The 25111-nt window shown below is 44.2% G+C and overlaps 1 protein-coding gene across 1 annotated transcript; it reads left to right on the forward strand.

Annotated features, from left to right (window-relative positions):
- Positions 1 to 23086: 23086 nt before the first annotated feature.
- On the forward strand, positions 23087 to 24870 carry LOC120844239. The gene has a single exon (XM_040215897.2). It carries the CDS (start codon positions 23120 to 23122, stop codon positions 24236 to 24238), a length of 1119 nt encoding a protein of 372 aa, XP_040071831.2. The 5' UTR covers positions 23087 to 23119; the 3' UTR covers positions 24239 to 24870.
- The last annotated feature ends 241 nt before the right edge of the window (positions 24871 to 25111 follow it).

Below are 25111 nucleotides of genomic sequence, written 5' to 3' on the forward strand. Positions count from 1 at the left end.
CGTGACGTATCTATCAATGTTTCGGGGGAGCGAGTCGTCACACCACAATCGTTTTCTTAAAATCCAATTTTATCCGATAATAAAGACGTATATAAGCATCGTCCAATTTTTAATAATAACTAAAAAAAACTAAAAGGACTAGCAAGTTCACTTCCACAGGTTGTAAGCGAAGTATTGACATTACTATAAAATAAATTATATGCATTGTTAGCTCAAATATTTTACCAATATTAAGCAGAATAAAGCAAACTGCACCTCTTACGTTTTTCAATGTATTAGTTCTATTACTCTTGCAATTACAACCCCTTCAAAAACTTCGAACAAATTTTAAAATAAAAGTTTCACTAAAAATTAATATTTACCAATTTGTGCGCTAACTAAAAATAACCGGCATTTATAGAAGATAGTAATCTCATAAATATTAGAGTGTCTGTGTAATTCTATTTGTAAAACAACAACAGTTTAAGTAAAGGGGCGTCGAAATTTATTACAATACCCCTAGTAAACAGTGAGTCGATCTGTTCAAAAACTACCCTATTTCATAAGGACATAACTTTTCCTAACACAAATAAATTTAGTCAAATAGACCTCAAGGATATAAACTGATCACTCAGTGTTTTCCCTCATTTTATTAAAGTATCCCGTTTTTGTCTATCAGTTAAAAATGAAAGATGCACATAAAGCATAAACATTATTTGGTGAGCTACTTTAGAATTATAGTTAAAACATCTACGTCAAATGCTACCAACCAGTCATAAATAAAAGAGCATTTTAATACACGATGGATGTTTTATACGCCAGGTAAACAGCTCATCCACGACCGACGGCTATTTTATTAGGTGCTTCCCTCAGACCATAATTTCCACCTAAAAAAAAGTCAATCTTAGGACAACTTTCGATAATAAGCACCCTTCGCAAACAATAGATCGTCAGAGCGCCGGGACAATAAGTAGGCAAAAAGCAGAACAAAATTTCGCGCAGAGAAGTGCTTCGCGGCCACTGGCTTGCCTCGGGATCACATGCGCATTTTCGGGAAAGGCATCTGGCCCTGACGTTCCTTTTAAAACGGCACTCGATCGCACGTCCCTTCTTCGAAGAACCAGGGGTCACATCCCCCCCCCCCCCCCTCGACCCGAAAAACAACAACATAAAACGCACAAGGCCCACAGTTTGCGATTCCTTTGTTTACCCCCGGCCAAACTAAACGCGCTTTTTTTTGTTAGGTAAAATTTGTGGCCAGGGTATTCTGAAGGAGCTTCGAATGATAATAGGGCGCTTAGGTGTAGTGGCCGTTTAGCATTGACTTTTAATGCAGCTAATCTAAATTATAAAGCTAGGGCTCGTTTTACAATGCAAATAAACCCGTTTAAAAAAAAGAAATAGCACTTACTGAACAAATAAATATTTTCCTTTCATTTGAGAAATATTTATAAGGAAGGTGCAGCTTTTTATGGTGTTAAAACACAGTTACGAATGTGACGTGTTTTTAAGTTTCGGTGTTCTACCGGTGCGCATGCTTTCGCCAGCGGCTCTACTGACCAGCAGACGACACACCCAATTCACGTGCACCAAACTTCCCTCAATCCTACGAGGGAGGCGAGGCTGGTGGCCGGGGAGCAAGATCTCTGGCGCACAAAGTGCCGGTCCGATAAGAAACCGAAACTAGAAACACGTTCAAATTGAGCGTTTTTTTTTTTTTTTTTCAGAACGCCGTAAATTGCTGCCTCTGCATATATTTTTCTAATATGGGTTATTTTGTGGTTTTTGAAGATGCTTTGCAACTTCAGAAGTTTAATCTTCTTTCTTTTAACTAGTTCAATAGATAATTATTTAAATTCAGTTAATGATTTAGTCAATGCGGATGTTTATAGCAATCCTTAAAGCAAGTCGTGGCTTGCTGTTTGTTCCAAGAAAGTGTTCTCTTTTTATGAACCACCCTATTTCGACTGAATCTTTAAAGCGTTCTCTAAAACACCCGGTATATCATTTAACGGCTCCACTGGCTCGCAAGTGTAATTATTGGCCGCTTCGTCTTGGTTATAATATTCACTTACATCCCGGGAATGCATATTCTTCGCTAGAAGGTCTAAAATAAATTTGTTTATTCTTACATGGAGAAGGAATAAACGCCCTGCGATTTGGACCATGTATTAAAATCAAAGTCCACCAACAGAAACTGAAACACGATAAAAAGAACCTGTGGCGAAAGTGACACGGCGAAATGTTGATTGTAGGAATTGGACGGAGAAAAAGAGCGCTCGGATGCACTGTCTGATATCGCCAGCTGACGGGAAAAAAGAGGACGACGGAAAATCGATATCCTTTAGCGTTGGCGCTTGTTTTTTGCAGAACGATCTCAGGGAGAAGGAAATGCCAGGAGTCGTAATGGCAGTGGTGGGCGGCATGCGACTGGTCCCGTCCACGCACATAATGGGAGCAACGGACGTGAGCGCCCAGAGAAATACTGGTTGGCGGGCAACCGTCAAAGTATCTGGGATGTGAGAAAGCAGAACAAGAGCAGAACGCGCGGGGTGAAGCGGCGAAGAGTGGCCGTTGCAAGGTTAACGGCATTCTTTCTACGTATGACGTCATACCATTCAGTCGGGCGTTTATAGAACGCTAAGCGTACGTACACGCCATGTGAATTTTAGAGCGATGAACACCCACTGTAACTTGCATGGCAGATGAAGCAATACGCAGACTTCAAGACTGCTATGTTCGTTCCTCATTTGTAGCACGGTGGTCTATCGACTCGTAATTGAATATACTTTACGTGGTTTCCGAAACACTCATTCGAGTCACGGTTACATGCAAACCGTTTTTAAACCATATTTCCGTCCGGTAAGCTACATAATCCTTAACAGATAAAGGCTGCACATTCTGTCGTGCATAATATGAAATTTATTAGTTGATGAAATTAACGAGGGAGTGATGGCTTAAATGCACCTTCAGGAGAATTCTAACTCTTTGAATACTAATGGTGAGTTAGTAGTATTGTAAGGCCAGGAATTTTGTCAGTCCAACAGATGCGCGTATTGTGCGCGGCTCTTTCATATATCATATTTACTATGTTACTTGTTTACTTTACATTTCTGCCTGGCTTCCACGAAATCTAATTACTCTATATTTATACAAAACAATATAAAAATTATTAAATCTATCAAGAAAAATAAGATAATTACAAAACTGAGCTTCTAGAATAAATGTAAGACCTCAAAAACAAGTCCCTGACAGGCAGTCCATCTTTATATACCGAGTGTTTGATTTTAATTCGAACATATTTTATGAACAGAGAGGTAAAGGCTACACGGGGCGTCGTCTTTGCCATCTTAATATCAGCATTTAATGAGGCAATAACAGTCACAACAAGGCGAATATTTAACTAAAATGTCTCGAACGATTTTTCATATGTTGGTTTTCCGGGTCGTCCTGCAATTGCAGTTTTAACGACCATTATTACTAGAGGACTGACTAATTTAATATACTGGTGAAAATGTAACAGTTGTTTAGATATTTATCACACAGTTTTCGTTCCGTCGCTCTTGTGAAATGCAGTTCTAGGGTAACCGCGTAGAGAACGCCCAAGTCTCCAGTGTGCTCTTTTGTTCTAAGAAATTTTAAGAGGTTTTGACAGCTCTCGTCTCTCTCGGTCGTACTCGGTTGCAACAGTGTGAACGGGCCTTTATCGGTTGATAGGTGGAAGAGGACGAGTAAAATTCTCGAAGCTGGATTCGTTTACGGGTAGTTGATATGTCCAGACGGCTAGAAGAGGTTGAGTGAGGTAATGAGGAGAAAGCTCCACCACCTGTGCGCACTGAGGGGGAGGAGCTCGAGACTATGGAAGGCACTGGAAGACCTCCAGGTCTATCAGCCCGATTAGCGGTAGTATCCTTTCATTCTAAGAACAATCTACGAAGTGTACACATGGTGCGCGTTAAACTATCCGACGAAAAGCGCAGTGAAGGTAAGTTTCTCACCTCTGGGATTTCAGAGTATCGCTAAGCGTTGGTAATGCTAGGCCGCGTAACCTATGTAACAGAACAGCATAGCAATTTTCCATAAGGTTATTATTTCCGCGTTCGTTTGACTAGTAAAAAAATGGAATATATAACGTCATAAATGAAACACTGACAGAACGATTAATAAAAGAGTGGGCATTACAGCTTGAAGAGCTTGAAGTTTATGAATTTACCTTAATACCTCGCCAGTTCAATTAAATATGACTCTAAATTATAAAAAAGAAAAGGAAAAAAAAAAGACAAATGATATCATACAAGGAAAAATATATTAGAAGATAAACGAGCTTTAACTCTAGACAAAACGAAAAAAAGATAGCACTTTTCAAATACTTAGCGATTGCTTTCATTCGTAAGGAACAAAGCACCCGAGGAGTTTTCACAGAACTGCGTTGACGTCTTCGCGAGTCTCCTACGTTCTTTGAGACAGTTAATATAGGCAGTGTATTAACTTCTCCGAGTTTACTTCTATCTTTAGTACGATACTTGCTCCACTTTAAGAATGGTTCCTTGGCTCAGTTTGCACTTTGCTTCGTTTATAATTACTTTTTTTTACGGTTCTGGGGAATTGAATCCCAAACTCAGGCTTATCGACGAAGAATTCTAGGCTTTTCAAAGGCGTCGCGCTACCGAATGAGACAATCGAAAGTTTTATGCAGTGACTAAAAGCAGAAAAAACAAACGATAACAAAATTGTAATATTTAAGACACGGCAGCTCGGCGACTCTCGTAATTTAGATTCTTCAGGTGTAAAAACGCGCAAAACACAAAATAGCCGCTTTGTTGAAAGTGGGGTTCCCAACTGCCAAAAACAAAAATTAATCTGACTTTAGAACTTATATAAGCGTTATCCGATTACGGTAAGAATATTTCGCTTTTACAACCAATGTAAATAAAGAAAAACAATTTATGAACAATTAAGGCACAATTAATGCTTTCATCGTATTTGAGGGATATCGTTGTTAAAAAAGCAGGTTGGAGAATAAAAATAAAGATGATTTAAATCGTGTTTTAGCTGAATCCAGTTTTATTATGGTAATCTTAATTAAATCATTCAATTCCTAAAAGACTAGTTGCAAACAATGTTTTCTACCCGTGCCACACGGGCAACTCGAATACAATTTACAACGAATGACATTGAACGATCGGCCAATCAGCGCGCGACACTCCAAGCGTAGCGCATTCCACTCGTGACAGATAACGAGCCGATTCGTCGATCACACGAGTGTCAATCGTTGTAAATGGCATTCAAGTTGCCCGTGTGGCACGGGTAGTACTTACCGTATGTCTCACATTTGATTCTTTATATGTTAATTTGTTTTTTTTTTTATTCAGATAAAGAGAAAATGTTACGATAGAACTGTTTTTTTTCAGGCTGAACATGGAGGGAGAGGTTTACTCTTCAGAGAAAATTGGATCAGTGAGCTTCTTTATACCTTTTACTTCGTTCGCTAGTTACGCAATGTTATAGTGCAAGAAAATCAAAGACTGAAACCAAGAAACAAAACCTAGAAAAAAGTACTGACTTCCCTTACAAAAAATTTATATCTGGCCAGATCTGAAGATTTCAGATATGGCCATATCAAAAATTGGCCACATATAAACTGATATGGTATATCTGCCAGATATAAACTGATATGGTATATCTGCCAGATATAGTCTGATATACTTAGCCAGATCTGGAAATTCCAGATCTGGAAATTCCAGATCTGGAAATTCCAGATCTGTTCTGGCATATCAAAAGAAGCACACGAAGCCTGAAATCAGCACTTGATATCTTTTATTGTGGTGGACCACCTAGACTACTCCCGCTTCTTGCTGTGCTCGCTCCGGAGCTCACTCAGCTTCGTGCCAAGCGACTGCATTACGGCCTTTGTGTCCAGACAGCCGTCCTTTGTCTTGACGTACTCTGCAGAGAATCAATAATAATGCATTAAATATGGCTATTGAACTACATGCATTAATGAAACTCTCAATCACAAATAAAGCTTTTCAGAACAATTAATGTTATTTTTTTTAATTGCATTGACATTTAGATTATTTCTGATTTTTGATAATTACAAATATATTTGATGCACCACTGTAAATCAGGTGGAAAAAATGCTGCTTTGGTGAGCTTTTATGTCACTTGCATGAGCAGACATAAACAGTACATATGTTGTCCCAGGCATAGGACTAATAATGTTTACAGTCACAAGTTTGCCTGCAGAGTAAAATATTCTGCAGGTAAACACAATGCTATTCTGAGTTACAGTATTGCCGCGTGTATGGCCAAGCAGGCAATGCACGCGGTGCTCCGTCCCTGGTTCGATTCCTAGCACCGGGTATGACTTGATTAGTTCTTTAGTTTCAGTGTTTTGGAAAATTCATGAACCTTATCATCATCTTGGAGTAAGAGTGTTTTAAGCTCGAACGTTTGAGTCCGAATATTCGAGAGGTTTGCGACGCCACAAAACAGCTAGGTTGCGCATGCCCGCACAAAGTCAGTCTTTCGCCAGCGCTTGACCTGCTCTCATGCCGACATTGACGCCCTTGACGTCCCAAGCCCAGAAGGAAGGCTTCTCTCTAAGGAACTGGAAGCCAACAGTGACATCTGAGGTACAGCAGACCGAAACAGTTTCCTCCCTAGTTTACTTGTCGCACCTTGGAGACCTGCCTCATTTCATGGGGAAGTGTACGAGGACATGGAAGATTGGATCAAGCAGTATGACCGTGTGTCCCGCCACAATGGGTGGCTGGTGAATCAACGACTGTACAACCTGTACTTCGCACTTGAAGGTATCGCGAAACACTGGTTCGAGAATCACAAGTCATTTTTGACGTCATGGTATGCGCACAAAGATGAACTGAAGCGGGCCTTCGCCAACAACCACGGACGGGAACAGGCCATGGTATGAACAAGGATCAAATCAGAGCATCACTAGCTTCGTCGAGGATGGTCTCCACCCATCGCTAAAACTTGATCAATGGAAATGCTGCACCTCGCGGTGAATGCGAACGTTACTGTTGTAACACTTTTTAAGCTTGTTGTAAATTAGAGTTTGAGAAAAACGTAAACTGATAGTGGTGCGGGAAACATAGTCTGCAGTTGTCGCTCCAAAACCAGCGAACTATGTTTTCTCCCCGCAAGCTTGTTGCTAGGGGGTGATGTCGGCGCGTCGGCTCGTCTGCTTCCCGGGGCGTCTGCAGGCGTGCGTTGGCGGGACACGTGTTCCTTCTTCCCGTGGATCCCGACTCCGAAGCCAGCTTTGCGATCCTTTCACGTCAACGAGTCAAACTTTTCCTTGTCATCTGTGGAATGCGACTGCGTATTGCAGTAGCAGCGCGACGGTGCGGTACGCGACGAGCGACGACTGCTGAGCACAAAGTCCGGGCCCCTTGACGACGGTCCGCGAGTGTTCGAGAGATTTCTCCGCGGGTCAGCGGTCGGCCGCGTTGGTGACGCGCAGTGACGCCAGGATCCTTCGTTTGCTATTGGCTGACGCGTAAAGAGATGCCCCTCCCGTTTTCCGGGGTCATCTCAGAAAGAGGGGCGTGCTGGGGACTTTGATAGCAATTTTAATAGGGAAATCCGCCGCGCATGACCGTAATTTTATGGTTTTTAGGATTCTTAGGGCCTGTAGATCGAGTTACCGCCATAAATAGACCATCGCAGAACGCTGCGGAGGGCCCCTTTAAGGGGGGGACACTACCCAGAAACAACAATTTCTGCAAAAAAAAGCTGATTTTGAAAAATGTCATATTTACATCCACCAACATTTAGAGAGCATTCCCAGAAAGTTTCATCAGTTTACACTGCATAGTTAATTTTTTATAAATTATTTTCGGTCCTCCGATGCTAAAGAAAAGGCAGGGGCTGGAGCACTTTGAACGCAATTTTCTCCATTCCACTTTTTGGCATAAATTTCACTTTAGGAGAACTATTGTTTTGTTATTATGCAACTTTGATTCATTTTTATGAGTTTTTCTGGGGTGAAATTTTAAGGGGAAGATAACTATGAGCTTGTATTTTTTATTTTTGTCATTTTTCATACTCAAGAACTAAACTTTGGACAAAGGATGGAAATCTAAAAAACTGTATTTGTGTTTATGTGGCTTTTTTGTCATGAAAGATGGTATAACATAGAAATATAGCTCCATAGTTATCTGCCCTGAACTGTCCTAATGCAATGTAACACATGAAAACTACAAATTTATAAGTAATTTCAAAACGATAGTTTTCCTACGCAGAAGCGCCCACTTTCGTCTTCGAACGTTCGCAATTTTTTTTGTACTTCACCCAGGTTAACAAAAATTGGCAGAAATGTTCTCGACATCAACAGAAACAAGCCCTGTAAATATACTTTAAATCAGACAATTGGTTCAAAAATTTACTTTTTTGGGTAGTGTCCCCCCTTAAGTTCACAAGCTAGCCTACTGCTGCCAGCACAATTTAGCTTATTTTTAGTGAAATCTCCTGAAAGTAAAACACGCATCTGAAGCCCGTAGGTGGGATATAATTACCTACGATGCAGCTCACGCCAGCCCAAAGGAGAGGGGGTCGTTGCTCGGCGGGCTTCCCAGAACCCTTTGCCTGGCGGCCTTTCAACGAGCAGGTTAGGAGAGCTTGAAGAGTGAAGACGTCCAAAAGAAGGGTGCGGCCGGTGGCTGTCGCACTTTTCGACTGCTGGAGCCTTGAGGTTGTGTCCTTTGGCACATAAATGCCTGAACCAGGCACAAGTTCGATGACCTGCAGCATATAATTAAAGGCAATTAGTGTGAAAAATATTGGAATTCAGTCAGATGTCTCAACACCTCTGATAAATCTTTTAAGATAAAGTAAAATCCAGAGAGCATTATGCGTCAATCTCCCAGCACTACAAAATCCGATGGGCAAACTCATCCCTAGGAATCCCGTCATCCAATAATGCAAGTCTGGGGATGGGGAAGCTAAGTGTGACTTGGCTAAACTTGGTGCAGTTGAACCTCTATCTAACGAACCCCAATTTAACAAAATTTGCAAAATGAAATTTTTCATTTTCTTCTCGTCCTTTCTATTGAAGACCATTGTTACGTTGCAAACCCCGTGAAGCCATGCTCCATCTAGGGCGCACTTACAGGGATGGTCTGCAACACCATATCGCTCGGCAAAGACCCTCTCGAAGACCCAGAACCAAGGCTTTCGAACATGAGCTGAAGTAACCAACATCAACATGTCTTCATCTTCTTTTGTCTCCAACATCAAGAGAAGCTGCTGCTGCGGCGGCATAAACCTCCGGGCCAATGAGAGTGGTTGTTGGACCTCATGTGGTTGCAGCGGTGCCACCAGTTGTAGAGGGCTGGGGAATGGACAGGTCGGAGACTGGGTTTGCGCTATAGGGAGTATTCACTGGCGGCCATATCCGTGTGCGCTGCTACTGAGCGCGTGTTGACGGCGGGCTTCCGTAGTCCTTTTGGAGCGTGTATTTAACACCATCAAGGTTGCCGGTCTTAGCAGGCTATTAATGTGAGCTCGTTCCGAGCATGCGCTCTAAACAGCACCCACAAATATGGGGTCCCGTAAATACCTCCTATATGGATGACTATGTTTTAATGGGACATCAGACGATGGTTGCATTCGATAGTAGGTCCCATTCCGTCTCGGTCGCGCATGTCCGCGGGTCCCCCTTTTATAGCCGCGGTGATGTGAAGGTGTTCCGTCACCGTCACATCACCTGGCTTCGATGAAGATAATGTCCAACAGCCACTCTCATTGGGTCGGAGGTTCATGTCACCGCAGCAGCAGCTTCTCCTGATGTTGGAGAAAGAGGAAAATGAAGACCCATTGATGTTGGTTACTTCAGCTGATGTTTGGAAGCCTTGTTTCCGGGTCTTCGAAAGGGCCTCTGCCGAGCTATGGTGTTGCAAACCATCCCCATAAGTGCGCCCTAGATGGAGCACGGCCTCGCCGGGGCTTGGAACGTCACACCATGTATTTTTTCTCTCGATTTAGAGAAGTAGATCTGCACCACGAATTCGATTTAACAAAGAATTCATGCGTCGCCTATGGACATTTTGGCAGCCTCCGCGAGAAAAGAAGAATTTGACAGAAGTTTGATTGCCCAAAACCGAACATAAAAACGTAAAGCCTTTATTGGTTTAAAAATTGAAAAAAAAACAATACTGGTGATGATGACGACAGCTTGCATAAAGAAAAATTACCCGCCATATTACATTAAGAACAAAGCAACTCCGCGACTTTGCAGATGATGTACAATTAGTTGTCTATGTTGTCTACTATGTTTGCGACAACAAAGATCTTTTCTTGACTCGATCTCTGCTTTTTTTTAACAATGAATGACGCACCGCATAAATTGAAAGTTTTGTTGCTTGACATCAAAGTCAAAATAATCACCAAAGTGAGGAACGAGGAGAAGAAAATGACAGTTGCTAAGAGGTATGGCATCTTACAAAGCTCCCTGTCGACAATTTTGAAGGTGAAAGACAGCATCATGATTGCAAGACCGTGATTCTAAACACTTTGACTCGGAGGCGCTGTCAGCGTAGCTGATTCTAGATCTGTAGGTTCTATCGACTTTCTTCATTTTCGCTGCCCGCAAAACTTGGGAGTCACACGGGATCCTAAGGCTGTGTACCACAACTTGCTCTACCTGACTTTGGAATGGGCGTTTCGTAGCCAGGCGCTTCAAAACGTACACGCGCGACTGCGTCCGGCGTGACATGACCTGTTGGAGTAATGCGGGTTGGCTCGAGTTACTTCGGTAGCCGCTGCAAGGGCTGCAAGCAATGTCGGCTGGGTTGGCTGCAGGTGCAGTGTAATCACGTGACACCTGCCGGAGGAACTCAGGACGGCTCGAGTTACTCCATTAGCCGCCGCTAGAAAATTTTGCGCTAACACAGTGGTACAGATAAACAAACAAACAGGGCATGTTGACAAACAATGATAGTCATAGTTTCTTTTTTTGTTTCCCCATGTGGCACCATCGGACGCTTGCTACAAGTACCAGCCATGGCCTGTGTCACGCAGCGCTTTTGCTGTTACAGGGGTGGAACTCATGAAATATATTTGGGAGCAGCCACGGGAGCAGCTGAAACCGCTGTTTTGGAGCAGGTTGGGAGCAGCTAAAACTATGTTCTGGAGCAGGCTAGGAGCAGCTCAGATCAGTTTTTATTGCACTTGAGCTTGTGTGTTAGACAAGCACAGGAGCAATTTCAATTGTGCTTAGGAGCACAGATGAACATGAGTGGTTAGGAACATAGGTAGATGGGATAACAGTGTAACAGATGTGAAAACTTGAAACTTTGTGAGCCTTAATGCTAACCAAAAAGCAAGTATCATATGTTTCTGAAGATAGTGTCCTTGATATTTTCTGAGTGGCTTCCAGCTGCTCAAAATGTAAATCAACACTGCTTATCACACAACCCACACATGCTCGACATAGTAATTATATGTGCGAACCTCTTGATGTGTGTAAGCAACGGACGTGCAGTTGCATGGATGAACAGGGCAACAAATTTTGAGTTTATCCTATTGTGCAACTCAATATCGAAGCAGCAGACTACGATTAACGGAGTTATCGTATTCAAAGCGATAAGCAGGAGCAAGGTTAAAGTATGCAGAGCAGATCTATCACTCGTGTGACAGCTGCTAGCCGCCAAGGTTTCGGATCGGACCGAGTTTCAGTTCAATCAAATCACGATTTATCTTGCCGGAATGCAATTCCAACTTCTAACGATGAAGTACTAAAAAGAATCTTTTGCTTATTTGTTTTCAACTGGCTGACGTCCGGATCCTGGGCTGCAGAGCCTCAGGCAATCCGACGCTTAACGACTCGACCTCACCTTGGCCGACAAGCTTAATCGCTGATGGTTGAAGAATAACAATCCAGTCGCAGGTGTAGCGCTTCGAATCCGATCCCCGAGTTTTTTTCGCGCGCTTCCGAGTCGGGATACACAGGGAGAATAAACAGAACAAAGGATTGCAAGGCCGACCAAGCTAAATGCGCTCATTGTTGCCAATCGAGTCGATAGAAACCGAAACCAAGACAAAATACAATTTTGTTTGGGCGCACGTTGTGCAATTTCGTGCATAATGGCGCCGGGTATTTATTGGCTGTGGTTCAGTTTCCGCGAAATGGTGCAGTATGGCGCAAACAAATGCATCTGGCGCAAAATGGCCCAAATAGTGCAGCCGTTCCACCCCTGTGTTAGCATTCGGTTTTTCCAGATTGACCAATCTGGAAATTGCGACACAGCTCCCTTAAATTTTACGAGGAATTTAGAGGATTTTGTAATGAAAGGCTAAAATTTGATATAACATATTCCATGTTAAGAAAGGCATATCTGATTCTCTTATTACTCACATCAGTGTCACTCCATTGGTGCTTGAGCTGTGTGCTCATGGCCCCTTCATTGCCAGGGTCCCTTGAAGGAGGTGCCTGCACATTCAGGGTAGGCAAAAGCTCCCCTCCTGTGGGCCTTTGTCCATTGGAATAAGCTGGCAGCCCAGTCACAGGTGCTTCCTCCGCTACAAGACGGCCCCCACACGTGCATCGTGGAATTTTTAAATGACGCTGTAGTTTTCGTGCAGACTTCAGGCAGCTGTCGAGTTCTGATAAAAAGCAAAAACCTGTGGTCAGCATAAAAAGGTTCTTGCAGCCGCAATGAACGGCTACAATATACAGTGTACAGTGAATGCACAGCTTTTTTTTTTGTGTGTGTGACATGGAGTGACAAGAAGCAAACTTCTGGCAAACAGAACACTTTCTGAGATCAAAGTATCTAATCTTCAATGATGGTGAGCCAGTACTAGACACGGTTTGTTAAAATTGAGCTAAGGCAATTTTAAGGCATGCAGTTTAAAGAAGCTCGTTTTAGCGAATGCCGTCTTACCGACCCCGGTTTATCAAATGCCTTTATAGAGAACCCAGTTTAGAGAAAATGGCAATGAGCCTCCTTTTAGCGAATTCGGCCGCCGCAAAGCGGCGTGTGCAGGTAAATCAGGCAAGTTAACATATTTGTTATGAGCTGTCGCAGACTGCTGCCGCAAAACGGCGGGAGCGCAGCGGGGGGGGGGGGGGGGGGGGGGGGGGGGGGGGGGGGGGCATGGGTTAACGCGCGCACCAGAGATACACGCGAGAAGTAGAAAAGCCTTTTTTGTTAAAAAGCGTTCCCATTTCGATAAACAGCGTGTCTGAACTGAGGCTCTGCTTTCTCTAAACCGTGCTTCGATAAAACGTGCCTTTTCTCTAAAACGTGCTTCAATGAAATGGCATTCGATCAACCGTAGTAAACCCATTGTGAGGCACGCTATTAAACCATCATCTTACAATGCCTGCGCATGCACAACATCTGGCACATCGGGAACCAGCAAAAAGGTGCCCCCGTCTTCTCGTATCGCTCGGCAATGCTTAAAATAGTGAACATTTGTGGGAAGACACCTGATCGAGAACACAAGCAGTGTTACCAGTCACGACATGATGTCATCAGCCAAGGTTGTTTAATCGACACAAAACTCAATGGCCAACTGGCTCCCGCAAAACACAGCGTGGCACCTTTTCACAAGGAGCTTCAAATTTTGGAAATGGTCTGATCGAAGGTTGTTCATGCCATTCAGTAGAGCACAGGTACATAGCTCCCTGTTTTTATTTCATTCCGCGGGTAAAACCCTCGGAATGAAACTAGCCGAAGTGCATACCCACCAACTAGCCCAAATGCATACACTTATTTCCCTCCTTTTTTTTTTTTTCCTTCTTACCTAGGCTTGAATATGGCTAGTGCCATGACTGCGGCAGACATCCACCAACCAGAAAGCTAAATTACGATACAATAATGCAACTGGCCTGATACTTCTGGTCAGGCCAATTGAGGCTAATGTAGCCATGCTCACTCTCATGAGTGGCACCCACACAAAATGTTGTGCGGCAAGATGCGAGACAGCACAAAAGAAGAAGTCACTGGCTCCTGCAGGTTCTTACGAGAGGGAAGGCATGCACGTGTACGTCAAGAGTGACACCTGGGCAGTGTCAAATGCGAAGGCTTTGAGTTCTAACAGGCTCAAAAAGATCTCCTGCTAAGATCACCTTCGGCAAGGTCGGAATCATCGATAAAAGATTCCAACAGCTCAAAACACGGGAGGGAAACAAGGAAACAATGGGAAAGTCAGAGTTTCGCTGGCTGTGCTGTAGTGCCGCTGGGAATCTAGCAAATGTGGAGGCAAGCTATGTTACTGGCCTTTCAAACATCGCAGCCTTCCTGAACCAGGGGTTTCAAGGGTCCCGTGACTAAGAGGAATTTAACACATCTATAATGACATCCAAGCGGTCCTCAACCACACCTATTTTTGAATTTTTCCTTTCAATGTATTTCTTACACTATGTTCTAACCTCAGCAAATCAGACCCGGCCAAAGCCAAGCCAGCAAAATGCTCATATACTCTGAGAAATTTTGAGAGAAAGTTACCTAGAAGCTTGTCGAAGGACTCCTCCTTTTCCCTCAATTTCTCCTTGAGGTGGTCGATAACTTGGTTTAGACGGAGATTTTCTTTCCGAAGCTCAGCCTCGTCGCCGATTTCCGAGAGCAGTTCCTCATCTCTTTTCTTCTGCAATGCAGATGTGTTCTAAAACAGAAAAGTCAAAATTAAAATATGCGTGTTTAGCATCTTTGGTATATTCAGCGTAATATCTCACAAAAGCATTCTTAAAATGTGTTCACACGTGAACACTTGAGCCATGTTTCAAAAGGTACTGCACGCGCTTTCACTGTACTCTGCTCACCATTAAGCTGACAAGGTGGTGCAGACCGTGATTGGTGGACCGGTCACATGCCTGCCTTTTATCACCTGATTCCCCTCTCTTCATATCAGCATGAGCAAAGGGCATGATCATGTGACACAGTACAAAGAGTTGACTGGTCTACCCAGCAGATAGCTTCCACGGCCCTCTCAGTTTAGGGGTAAATGGAGTACAGCAATGCAACGGTGACAACAGCCCTAAACTAAAACTTCCCGACAAGAGCACTGGCTACTCAGTTTTCTTTCGCCACTGCCCGCTAAGGTCATGAAATTGTTCCCCACTCAATGCTGGCTTTGGCACTGACGCTTAGCTTGTTCGCAAACAAAGCAGAAATACCTTTAAAACATTTAGAATTTTTAAATAGTTTATAGGACAAACAAAATAGAGCATTTCACAATGCACAAGTAAAACTGCTTGTTGTTTATGATTGGCCTAGCTTATCTCAACGCACAAGTAGAGGAGTACTCGCGCTTACAGTTTGTAGTGGAAAGCTGCAAGCTTTATCTAAAATATGCAATGAACAGCGTCGACCCTGCAATAGCTGGCAGACATGTGGTAGTGACGACAAAAATCAATAGCCTGTCGAATGCTGCTTGTACACTCAATAGCCTCGCCATAGATCAGCCTTCTTCTATTAGATAGCACTAGGATCCTTTAGGCTGTGCGGTCGCTTGGCCTTTTCCATATCTTACACGAATGTACAGCTGCAAAAGTTTATGGACCACGGGAAGATGTTAAAAAATGTATTTAATGCAGTGCCTTAAATTCTGGGCATGTTGCTTGAGTGTAGATGATTCTTTGAGGGATGAAGAACCGCTTACACCCATAAGTAATTGCAAGGCAGTGCCACAAATAAATTTTTTAGTTTCTTTCCGCAGCCCGTGAACTTTTGCGACCGATAGCACAGCCACTTTGCGGGCATATGCATCAAGCTTCCACAACACTTCAAAACGTGCATTCCACACCACTGAGGTTCTTGTTATTCGCAGAAGATCAGTAGAAGCCTGCTAGCACGGACTGAAAAGTAAGCTCAAATATGTCCTCCAGGGAATATATCAGATAATGAAACTAATTGTATTGCTTACGCCCGTCTTTCCATGAGCTGCACCGACAAGAGCCTTGTTTTTTCTTTTTATTAATCTCTCCATTTTCCTCAGGAGCTTGTCCTTGTCAGCTGAAATTAAAAAAGAAAGTTCTCTGCTTCACAACCATGACATATTTTCAGGGAAACTTACACTAGATCACTATATAGCTCCTTCGGAGCAGAGTACCGCAATCTAGAACGCCCGGAGGTTCCAACTTTGGTCAGAAATGCATGGGGAACGTGAGAAAATCGCTGCTTCCTGATTATTTTAGGGATCTATGGAACGACAATAGTTTTTGACATAAGGGAATAGTTTACAATAATTTGCGCTAAGTTGTGCGCCATGAAATAACTTAATATTATTTTAAAAAAATTGCCTGAGCAGCATCATGCAGCAGACGAAGCGGCGACGTCACACCGTTCATGTGACCCGCTCCGGCCAATCCATAAAGTCCATCTCCGCTGCGTAAAACAATTGTCTGCTTCAAACGCCATTGCTTTGAAAATTGCCTTTGCAAAATTTTCAAACGCATCCAATATTATTAAAAATTTGATAAAATGTTTATTGCTTTACCAACTTCACGACAGACTAGTTTCGAAAAGTGTGAACTTGGCGTTTATTTTTTAATAACCCGTGTTGAGTAGATCTCCATGTATTCTCCCATAGAGCGGGCCGCCTCCTGGAACCCTGAGTACCACGTGACTCGCGCAGAGCTGCTCTGTCGGCCATGAAACGGCGAAACACGCGGATCAAAGGATTGCGCTACTCTGCACCGTAAGAGCTATATAGTGCTCTAACTCAGACTAGTCTCCGGCGCAAAGGTCGAGAGGATTGTTGTAAGAGTAAAGCCATACGCACTATGTCGTGCACCTTGACCGGAATTGGCTAACGCACTACGTGAAACTCATGTAAAACGAATGGTTACAACCAGCTTCCGAGGCGGTGGCGTAGCTTAGTGGTAAGGAGTCTGCTTCCTAGGCAGCAGTCTCCGGTTCGATCGAGTTCAATACCTAATACAAGCTCCTCTTGTTTTTCTTTTTTTTTAAGAACATTTGTTTTTGTTGAGCATTTGGCGATATTTATGGCATTTCTTTTTTACAATTAACACTGGGGAAAAAAAAACAACTAATGTTGTCTACGAAACTTCGCTGAACTTCGCCGATTGCACCTTCGCTGAACGAAGGTGCAATCGGGGACAGCAGGGCCTGGGTTGCCGGCTGGACGCCGCAAAGTGGCGTGTACGGGGGGGACATGTGGGTTAATAGTTTTGTACTGAGCAGCCGCACACTGTCGCCGCAGTGGAGGGCTGGCTTAACACGCTCCATAGTGATACATGCGCCGTCCGAAAAGTGTGACCCAAATGGAGAGAGCTCTTTGCGTAGTGTGTATAGCCAACTCCGGTCAAGGTGCACGATGCAGTGCGTATAGATTTACTCTTCTTGTAAGGTTGTGGCTAGCCTTCCGTCCAGATGGAACGATAGTCGCAACTAGAGTTCCATCTAAACTGCTAATGTCCCGACTCCGAAGTGATCTTTCTAGGGCTTAATGAGTGTCGATTAAACACGCATGTATCACTAGGGCACGTGCTAACCTAAACACCCATCCCCACCACTTCGCGACAAAAGTATGCGACGGCTCATTTCAAAAATGTTAATTCCCCTTGCCTACCTGTACACGCCGCTTTGCTGCGACGGTGCCCCCGTCTCTCAGTTTGTATAAGTTTATAGTTCTGCCTGGTCGTAACTTTACACGGTTTACTAAAGTTCGTTCAGAATGGAACGAACTTCAGTGGCGACTACCGTTCCGTCTGAACGGAACTCTAGACACTTCCTTCTTGTAATCCTTATCGAGAGAATGTGAGAGTGACGCCAGGTAAAAACATACCAAGATATTTCTTTTTTCCCTCAACTCACATAACAATACAATACATGCAAAAAGGTGGTCGGCATAGCATAGAGTATCATTATTTGAGCGTAAAAGCGATCTGCTAAAACACCGCCCGCCCTTTCTCCCTTCAGATATGATAATAGTGGGTTTTAGTGTTGCATATACGAGCAAACGCAAGCGCTGTGCGTTTGCGTTGCGTGTTCCACACTTGCGCGAGCGCGGAGCCTAAACTGCGCCCTTGGATTGGCGCATGGCGATTTCGCGCATGCGCAGCGTGGAGAACGCAATGCTAACGCACAGCGCTTGCGTTTGCTCGTATACGCAATACTAAAACTCACTAGTATGGAGTTTTCGTAGACCGTGTTTCCCCCTCCGCTAAGCCCTCCACAACGAAGAATCCGCAACTGCTCATGCGAGCCGATGGCCTTGGCTGTAGACTAGTTCCGGTTATCGTAGCGGGTCGGGGAGGACGCTGCGGGAAGGTAAAAACGATCTACGAAAACCCCCCGTAACTGCACAGTGACCCTACCTTAACGCAACTGCCAGTTGCACCATTTGCTCAATAAACGTTTTACATTTAAGAACTATGAAGCTGGGTTCTTACCGGAAAGGCCCCTTACTACAGCAGGGAAGGCGCCCCTGTCCTGCCACAGCACGTGGACTATGGCTCCTACGGCTAAGGGCGCTGCCGAATCGCACAGCTCTTCTATGTAGACGTCGCCGACAACATCGTACTTGTTCTCCTCTTCGAAATAGACGAGCACAAACTCGGCGTCGATGCGTTCAGTCATATTGCGTTGCGTTAAGTTACAGCTGACAGAGAACGGTAAACACACAATGTTAAGACTGCTCAACGGATTGGATTGGCTGGTATCTTTTCAGATTAAAACCTTTTTGTGCTTGACCGATAAAAGCGCACAAAAAGAAAAGCCGAGAAATGTATTTACTTAATAGTAATTTAGTTCGACTAATTACATTTTACACTGTGTTATACTTCGTGTTTTTCGCGACGAGTAATTTTTTTTTGTATTGCAATTTGGGTTTCAAGCTCTATGGTTTCAAGGCGTTGGTATCGGGGTTGAAGAAAACAAAAATCCAGGGTGCGCCACGGTCGATTCGCCATTTTTAAAAGGTAGATATTTTGCTGTCTGCCGTACATTCGACCTACCAATTGTGGCTACAAAATCCTTGTAGAACGTGTAGAACGTTGTAGAAAGCCAAGTAGATGTTCAACGCGATATTCTTTACGTGCACGCGTGAAGAGGATTCGTCACGACACCTGAGGCAGCATTTCAAGCTCTGAACGCGGAACGTTTTGTTCATTCCGGCGATGGTTCATTATGCCGTGTGGGCGTAGCAACTGCGCCAAGAGAGCTCGAAACGATTCAAACTCTACGAGTAGAATTCTTCTCCACCCCCAAAGTTCCTGAAAATCAGCGTGCGAAGACGGCAGCCCTCACCGCAGTCACAATTTCGTAGAATTAGGCACGTCGACTTCGACGATCCTCCCGTCATCTGCTAGTCGTATGGCTACCGCGTGCGTTTTATTGCGACTTTGGTATTATTTATTGCCCTTGGGGAGGTAGAAATGTACAGGCGTGCTGGTGTTGGGGGAAGGCTGACGCCCGTGCAACTATAGTGTACCCACAACAGTTTCAAGGAAGATAGAAAATGCATTATGTAAAACCATTTTTTTTTGACAACTATCAACAGTTAGATGCGCCACAACGAACGGAGAATGTCTAAATACGACGACGCCTGCCCTCTGCGAGGTCGGTGCACCGTTTTATGCGCAGCGTCGTCTGCTACTCGCGGCGATGGTTGCGTCGCCTTTCCCTCGGCTTTCGGAAATTCATTGTTGCTTCACGAACGAGACTGGGCGTTCGAGGAAAGGGAAAGAAAATACCGAGAAGCGTACGTACTTTATTTATTGACTAACAACCACGAGACGCGTTTGAAAAAGCAAATAAGATCTCGCGGCCGAGGTGTTTCCCGCCGAGATCCGCTTGCTCGTCGCAGTTGCTTTTATATCGGGCGGTTGCTTAAGCCACCCAGCCTTGAATTATGTAATTGAAACATGTTTTCTTTTTATTTTCTACCATACTACTTCTCCCTTTACATCCCTGCAACTATCGCCGGGCGGGTAGAGTACTTTCCAGGAAGAGCTTCGCGCCGGCTGCTCTTGTTGCCAGCAAACGGGGCGAAATTCCAACGCAATTAACCAGCCGCCAACCCATTCAAAAACAGAATAAATCTTTAAAAAGTCAATAATCGAGTTATATTTTGTATAAAAAAAATGAATTACCGACTTGATTATTTATGAATGAACACTGCTCCTAATAAAACACTGAAAATTCCCTCTGGACTGACTCGGCTACACGTGGTTTCGCGCAGCCGGCTGTGGCTGGAGAGGCGGGCGGGGTGGCTGGAGTTGCCGCACGCTGCACTCGGCTGGGCGGGCGTCGGAAGAGGGCTTTGCGTGGAAGCGTTTACGCGTGGTCAAATGGCGCGGATTTGCCACTGTTTGTGGCTCTACTAAAGGTCGAGTTACCCGTGTTGGCATCCTGGTACTTGGTCATACTGCACAGCCTTCCAGAATGAACAGGCAGAAGCGCGGTCCCTACAAGAAGTATTTGACAAGCAGCAGCGAAGTCGTAAGTACCTGAGTCACACTCAAGCGGATCGTTCCACTAAGGGTCTGCCGCTTCTGTAGGCTGAACCTACTGTATGGATGATTGAAATTTTTTCGACGTTCCAATCACTCCCGGCAGCGTGACAATTTAGGGGCAAGGTTAGAAAGATTTTCATTTCTAGTTACTTCAAAAGGTTCACCGCTGCTTTGTTCTATCGAGAAGTTGGTTAGGCCTTGGCTTAGGCTAGTGTACTGCAATTGCTATCGCAGAGTACGTCGTATATTCGTAGCACCAGGCTATATGTAGATTTTTCGTCTGCATGTAGAAAATGATGCCTTCCTATGGCAGACAACTTACGCTGTACAAATGTGTAATATTTTAGCAAGTAATTATACTCGGGAATCTTTTCGGCAAACTTATCCAAATTGACAGTTACGATTTCTGCTCAGTCCCAGTAGGCATGGTACTCGCATACATCGACTGCAGCTGGCATGATGTAGACACAAAGAATGAGTGCTGCTAGCAATTTTGATCCGAGCTGTCAGCTGGCATTTTGTTTCCAGGCCTATTTTTCCATCTGCTGGCAGAGTAACAACCACAAATATATGCCAGCCAACGTAGAACAACTGCCGGCAATTTTTTTTCTCTGGCTGCCATACCCAATTAACCCATGTATATATAATGCCGACACTATAGTGACGTGTTTGCAGCCCGCAAATGGGAGAAAAGTGCCAGCATTTGTCCGCCCAGACAACTCTGCCAGCTGCCGGCAAAATATTCGCAACTTTCAGCGATGGTGGTACCGCGGTGTGAGAATAGCGCTCCCTAGCTCCTGGATGATCGGCTTCACAAAAAAGGTGCTTGCAAATACCTTCCTGACGTGCAAAAAATGAACTTAGGCTATATTACAGCTCATTTACAGCAAAGCTGGAATTACTCACGCGTCGCAAGCCCAGCCTCGTGCTGCTCTTCTACGACGATCATCCAGATAGCAGCCATTTTGATAGGCGCCAGTACGCCCCCTATAGGTCGTGAAAGTTGCGAATAGGCTCGTCTTTCTTTCCCGAAATTCAAACGAAGTGAACGTCTCGGGAGCCAGCTACTTGCTTTGTACTTGTCATGCATCTGCACAAGTTATAATAGCAAAAGAAAGTGAACTGTTTACAAGACACAAATTAAATCTGGATATTCAACACGATAAAAAAAAATGCCTAGACCAGCATGCTAACCGCTGCACCATCTGAGCTCATTGTTGCTGAGTTCTTGGTGATAGCAAAGTTGGGGCACGGATATCTACCGAATGTCGCCTCTGCTAGCATAAATTCTGCAACTCGTTTGAAAGGTTCATTATTTTTTTATAGATATGTTTGAAATTGCAGTACTCGTAATGAAAGAAACATGTTTTATGTTTTCTTTTTCCAACTTGATAGGTCCCACGACGTACCCAAGCTCGGTGGGACCAGCTTTCTGAAGATGCAGGCTGTTCCGAACCTCCGAACAGCGCAAGCCCTGATCAGCTTGCAAGCAGCCCAATTCCTCTTCGACAAGAGAGTGGTGCAGAGGATGCAAGTGATGCCGAAGAAGAGAAGAGCATCTGCTCGGACATCAGTGTTTCAAGTTCTGATGAAGCCGATGACGGAGACAGTACCTCCTCCGGTGAACAATGCCCAGGTGACAGCTATGTACAGGAAGGTTTGGCCCACACTCCCCTTTTTGATGGGTGTTCTATGTCCTGCATTGAAGTTTGTGTCATCCTGATGAACTTGTTCTTCAAATTCAACCTCACGCGAGAGTTTCTTTCAGCTTTGTTATTTGCTCTCAACTTATTTCTGCCCCGCCCACATTCTCTTCCGTCAACGACGTACACCTTTTTCAAGCTCCTTTCCAAGTATCGATCCGGTGATCCAGCAAAAGAACATTTCTTTTGCAAGAATTGCCACACCTCTGTTTCCGCTGGAATCGCATGGTGTCCATTGTGCACCAAATCACTTATTAACTGCGGCAGATTTTTACAGATAGAGTTAGCTCCAACGCTGCGCTCATTCTTAGAGGATGAAAGGATGTATGAATACTTCTCACCACCCAACCATGGCACTTCTGATGCCTACAGTGATCTAACAGATGGGGATGAATACAAGAAGGTGAGGTCTGGAAGCGGCAAATATGACTTCTCTTTGTTCTGGAACACTGATGGTGTTAAGGTGTTCAAAAGCTCAACCTCTTCCTTGTGGCCCTTGCACTGTGTAATCCCTGAACTGCCCCCCCGACTACGCAAGAAATTTCAACTACTGACTCTGCTTTGGTGTGGCTCAAAGCCTGACGTTAATACCTTTCTTCGACCATTTTGTTTGGAAGTGAAAAAACTCGCATTGCAGGGTTTGAGATGGACTCATCCTGTAACTGGACGACAACTGATATCCCGTATTTTTGCACCAGTCACATCTGTGGACGCCGTACCAAAGGCTCTGCTGCAGAATATTCGCCAGTTTAATGGCTTGCATGGGTGCTCTCTATGTGAGGCCCCTGGCAAAACTTGTCAGCGCAATGGCTCCTCCCGATCATGGATTTATGTTCCGGGTACGCATGCTTTGCGAACGGGGAGTGGCATGAAGCAGCAGGCCGTACAGGCTGTGAATAGCCAAACTGTAGTACAGGGCGTAAAAGGGCCGTCTGTATTGAGGTTGATTCCCCGTTTTGATTTGGCGTCCAGTTTTGTAATAGATTACATGCACTGTGTACTGCTAGGGGTAGTGAAAATGCTAATGGCCACCTGGTTTGACAGTAAGTATCATGCAGAGCCATGGTATCTCGGACGACAGTTGAAAACAATTGACGAGAGGCTGCTGGCCATCCAGCCACCCGATTTTATCACTAGAACGCCGCGCTCTGTCAGGCATAGAATGTATTGGAAAGCAAGTGAGTTCAGGGCATGGCTACTTTTTTATTCTATTCCAGTACTTTCTGGCATTCTTCCACTGGCTCATCTGCAACATTTTGTCCTCCTCGTCTCCGCCATCCATATGCTGTTGAAGCAGTCTGTGAGACGTCACGAAATTGATCTGGCCGAAACTTTTCTTAGTCGCTTTGTTGAAGAGTCCGCATCACTTTATGGACCACAGTTTTTAACTTTCAACATGCACCAGTTAACACATCTCGGTCTTTCTGTAAGACGTTGGGGCCCCCTCTGGGCAACGTCTGCATTTCTTTTTGAAGATAGAAATGGTGAACTAGTTAGAGTTATCCAAGGCACCAGGGCAATCGATAAGCAACTTGCTACTCTTGTCGGGATCGGAAATGCACTTAACTCAATTGAGCGACGCATGGATAAGGGCTCTACTGCATTTTCTGTCTTGAACAGAATTCGGAATGTTCGTTTTCCAAAACAGACTACAGACGGATCTGTAAAACTCGATGGACGCCCATGTCAAGCGAACAGAAAGATAGCAAGTTTCTTATCGACCCAGTCTATGTTCGACAATGCATTGATCTACAAGAGGGCAACGATTGGTTGTGTCACTTTCACATCTAGTATTTATGAAAACCAGAAACTTAGAAATAACAGAACAGTCAGATGTACTACTGAAAACGGTATTTGCTATGCATCCATTGAGTGCTTTGTGAAGAACAGCATGGAAGTGTATGCTGTCCTCAACGAGTTTTTTATCGATGATTCTGAGACAATAGTACACGAGAGCATGAACTACTCACTTTCCCAATTCATCCCTGTGTATTCCGCCGACAATCAGCTTGTCATTGTCCCCCTTCCCCAAACAGAACTCCACAAGTGTATTTTTGTTCTCGATTACATTGTTTCAACACCGAATCTGTTTGAGATGAATTTGTAAAGCCCAGTAGACTGCTCCTTTCCTAATTGTTACTGTACATGCCCCCTGGACATTGAGCTGCAGCACATGATCAGAACCTTTGCTATGTTGTCCTGAGCTGCCCGCAATATAACAGAGGCTTATTGCGGAAAAGGCGCCGTGTAACCAAACTTTTGGTTGCACATCTAGAGGTCCCCAGGTGGTTGAATTAATCCTCAGTCCCCCCTTGGGTGTGCCAGATACCCTTCGTATGTTTGGCACGTAAACGCCCAAATTTACTATTACCTTGGTTTCTCCAAAAACTCTTGTGTGGTTCCACTTGATCTTAAACACTTTTCAAAAATGTATTGCACAAATGAACTTGGTACGCATGGTGTGCCTTGATGGTGGACTTAGATGGTCTTACACATCACTTTGGCTCCCAGCTTAAAGCAAAACGAAACAACAAAATGTCATATGTGTGGTCATAAGTTTTACATATATTTGTACTGTGCATATCTTTTCAGCTCTTACAAAATGTGGGGGTGGGCACTTAATGTGAAATGGGCGGATGCTCGGTATTTTACGGTATTTACCAAACTACCTCCCTTCCCCGCTGATTGAGGAAAAAGTTTTGTGAATTCTGCTTTAAAAAAATGGTGAACCGAAATTTGGATTAAAACAAAAAACAAAAAAACAATGCAGGAGATGTAGGTGGGATGTTACAATCGCTACAACACTACTCGTAAGGCTATATCTCGAATGGACGGCCATATTTTTGGGAAAAGAGGTCGAGATTGAACCAGGCGGACAAATCATGTGACGTCAAGATATCTCGTTTCCTCCTCACTTCGCTTTGCCCTCTCAAGGCGGCGAGGTGGAGAAGACGCGAGGCCGTCCGCTCTCCTTCTCAGA

The sequence above is a fragment of the Ixodes scapularis genome, unplaced genomic scaffold (assembly GCF_016920785.2).
Source record: "Ixodes scapularis isolate PalLabHiFi unplaced genomic scaffold, ASM1692078v2 PGA_scaffold7__128_contigs__length_106722199, whole genome shotgun sequence".
Lineage (NCBI taxonomy): Eukaryota > Metazoa > Arthropoda > Arachnida > Ixodida > Ixodidae > Ixodes > Ixodes scapularis.

Bases quoted from the DNA above. Each gene is read 5' to 3' on its own strand.
- LOC120844239 (XM_040215897.2), top strand. From the start codon at position 23,120: ATGCACTGTGTACTGCTAGGGGTAGTGAAAATGCTAATGGCCACCTGG.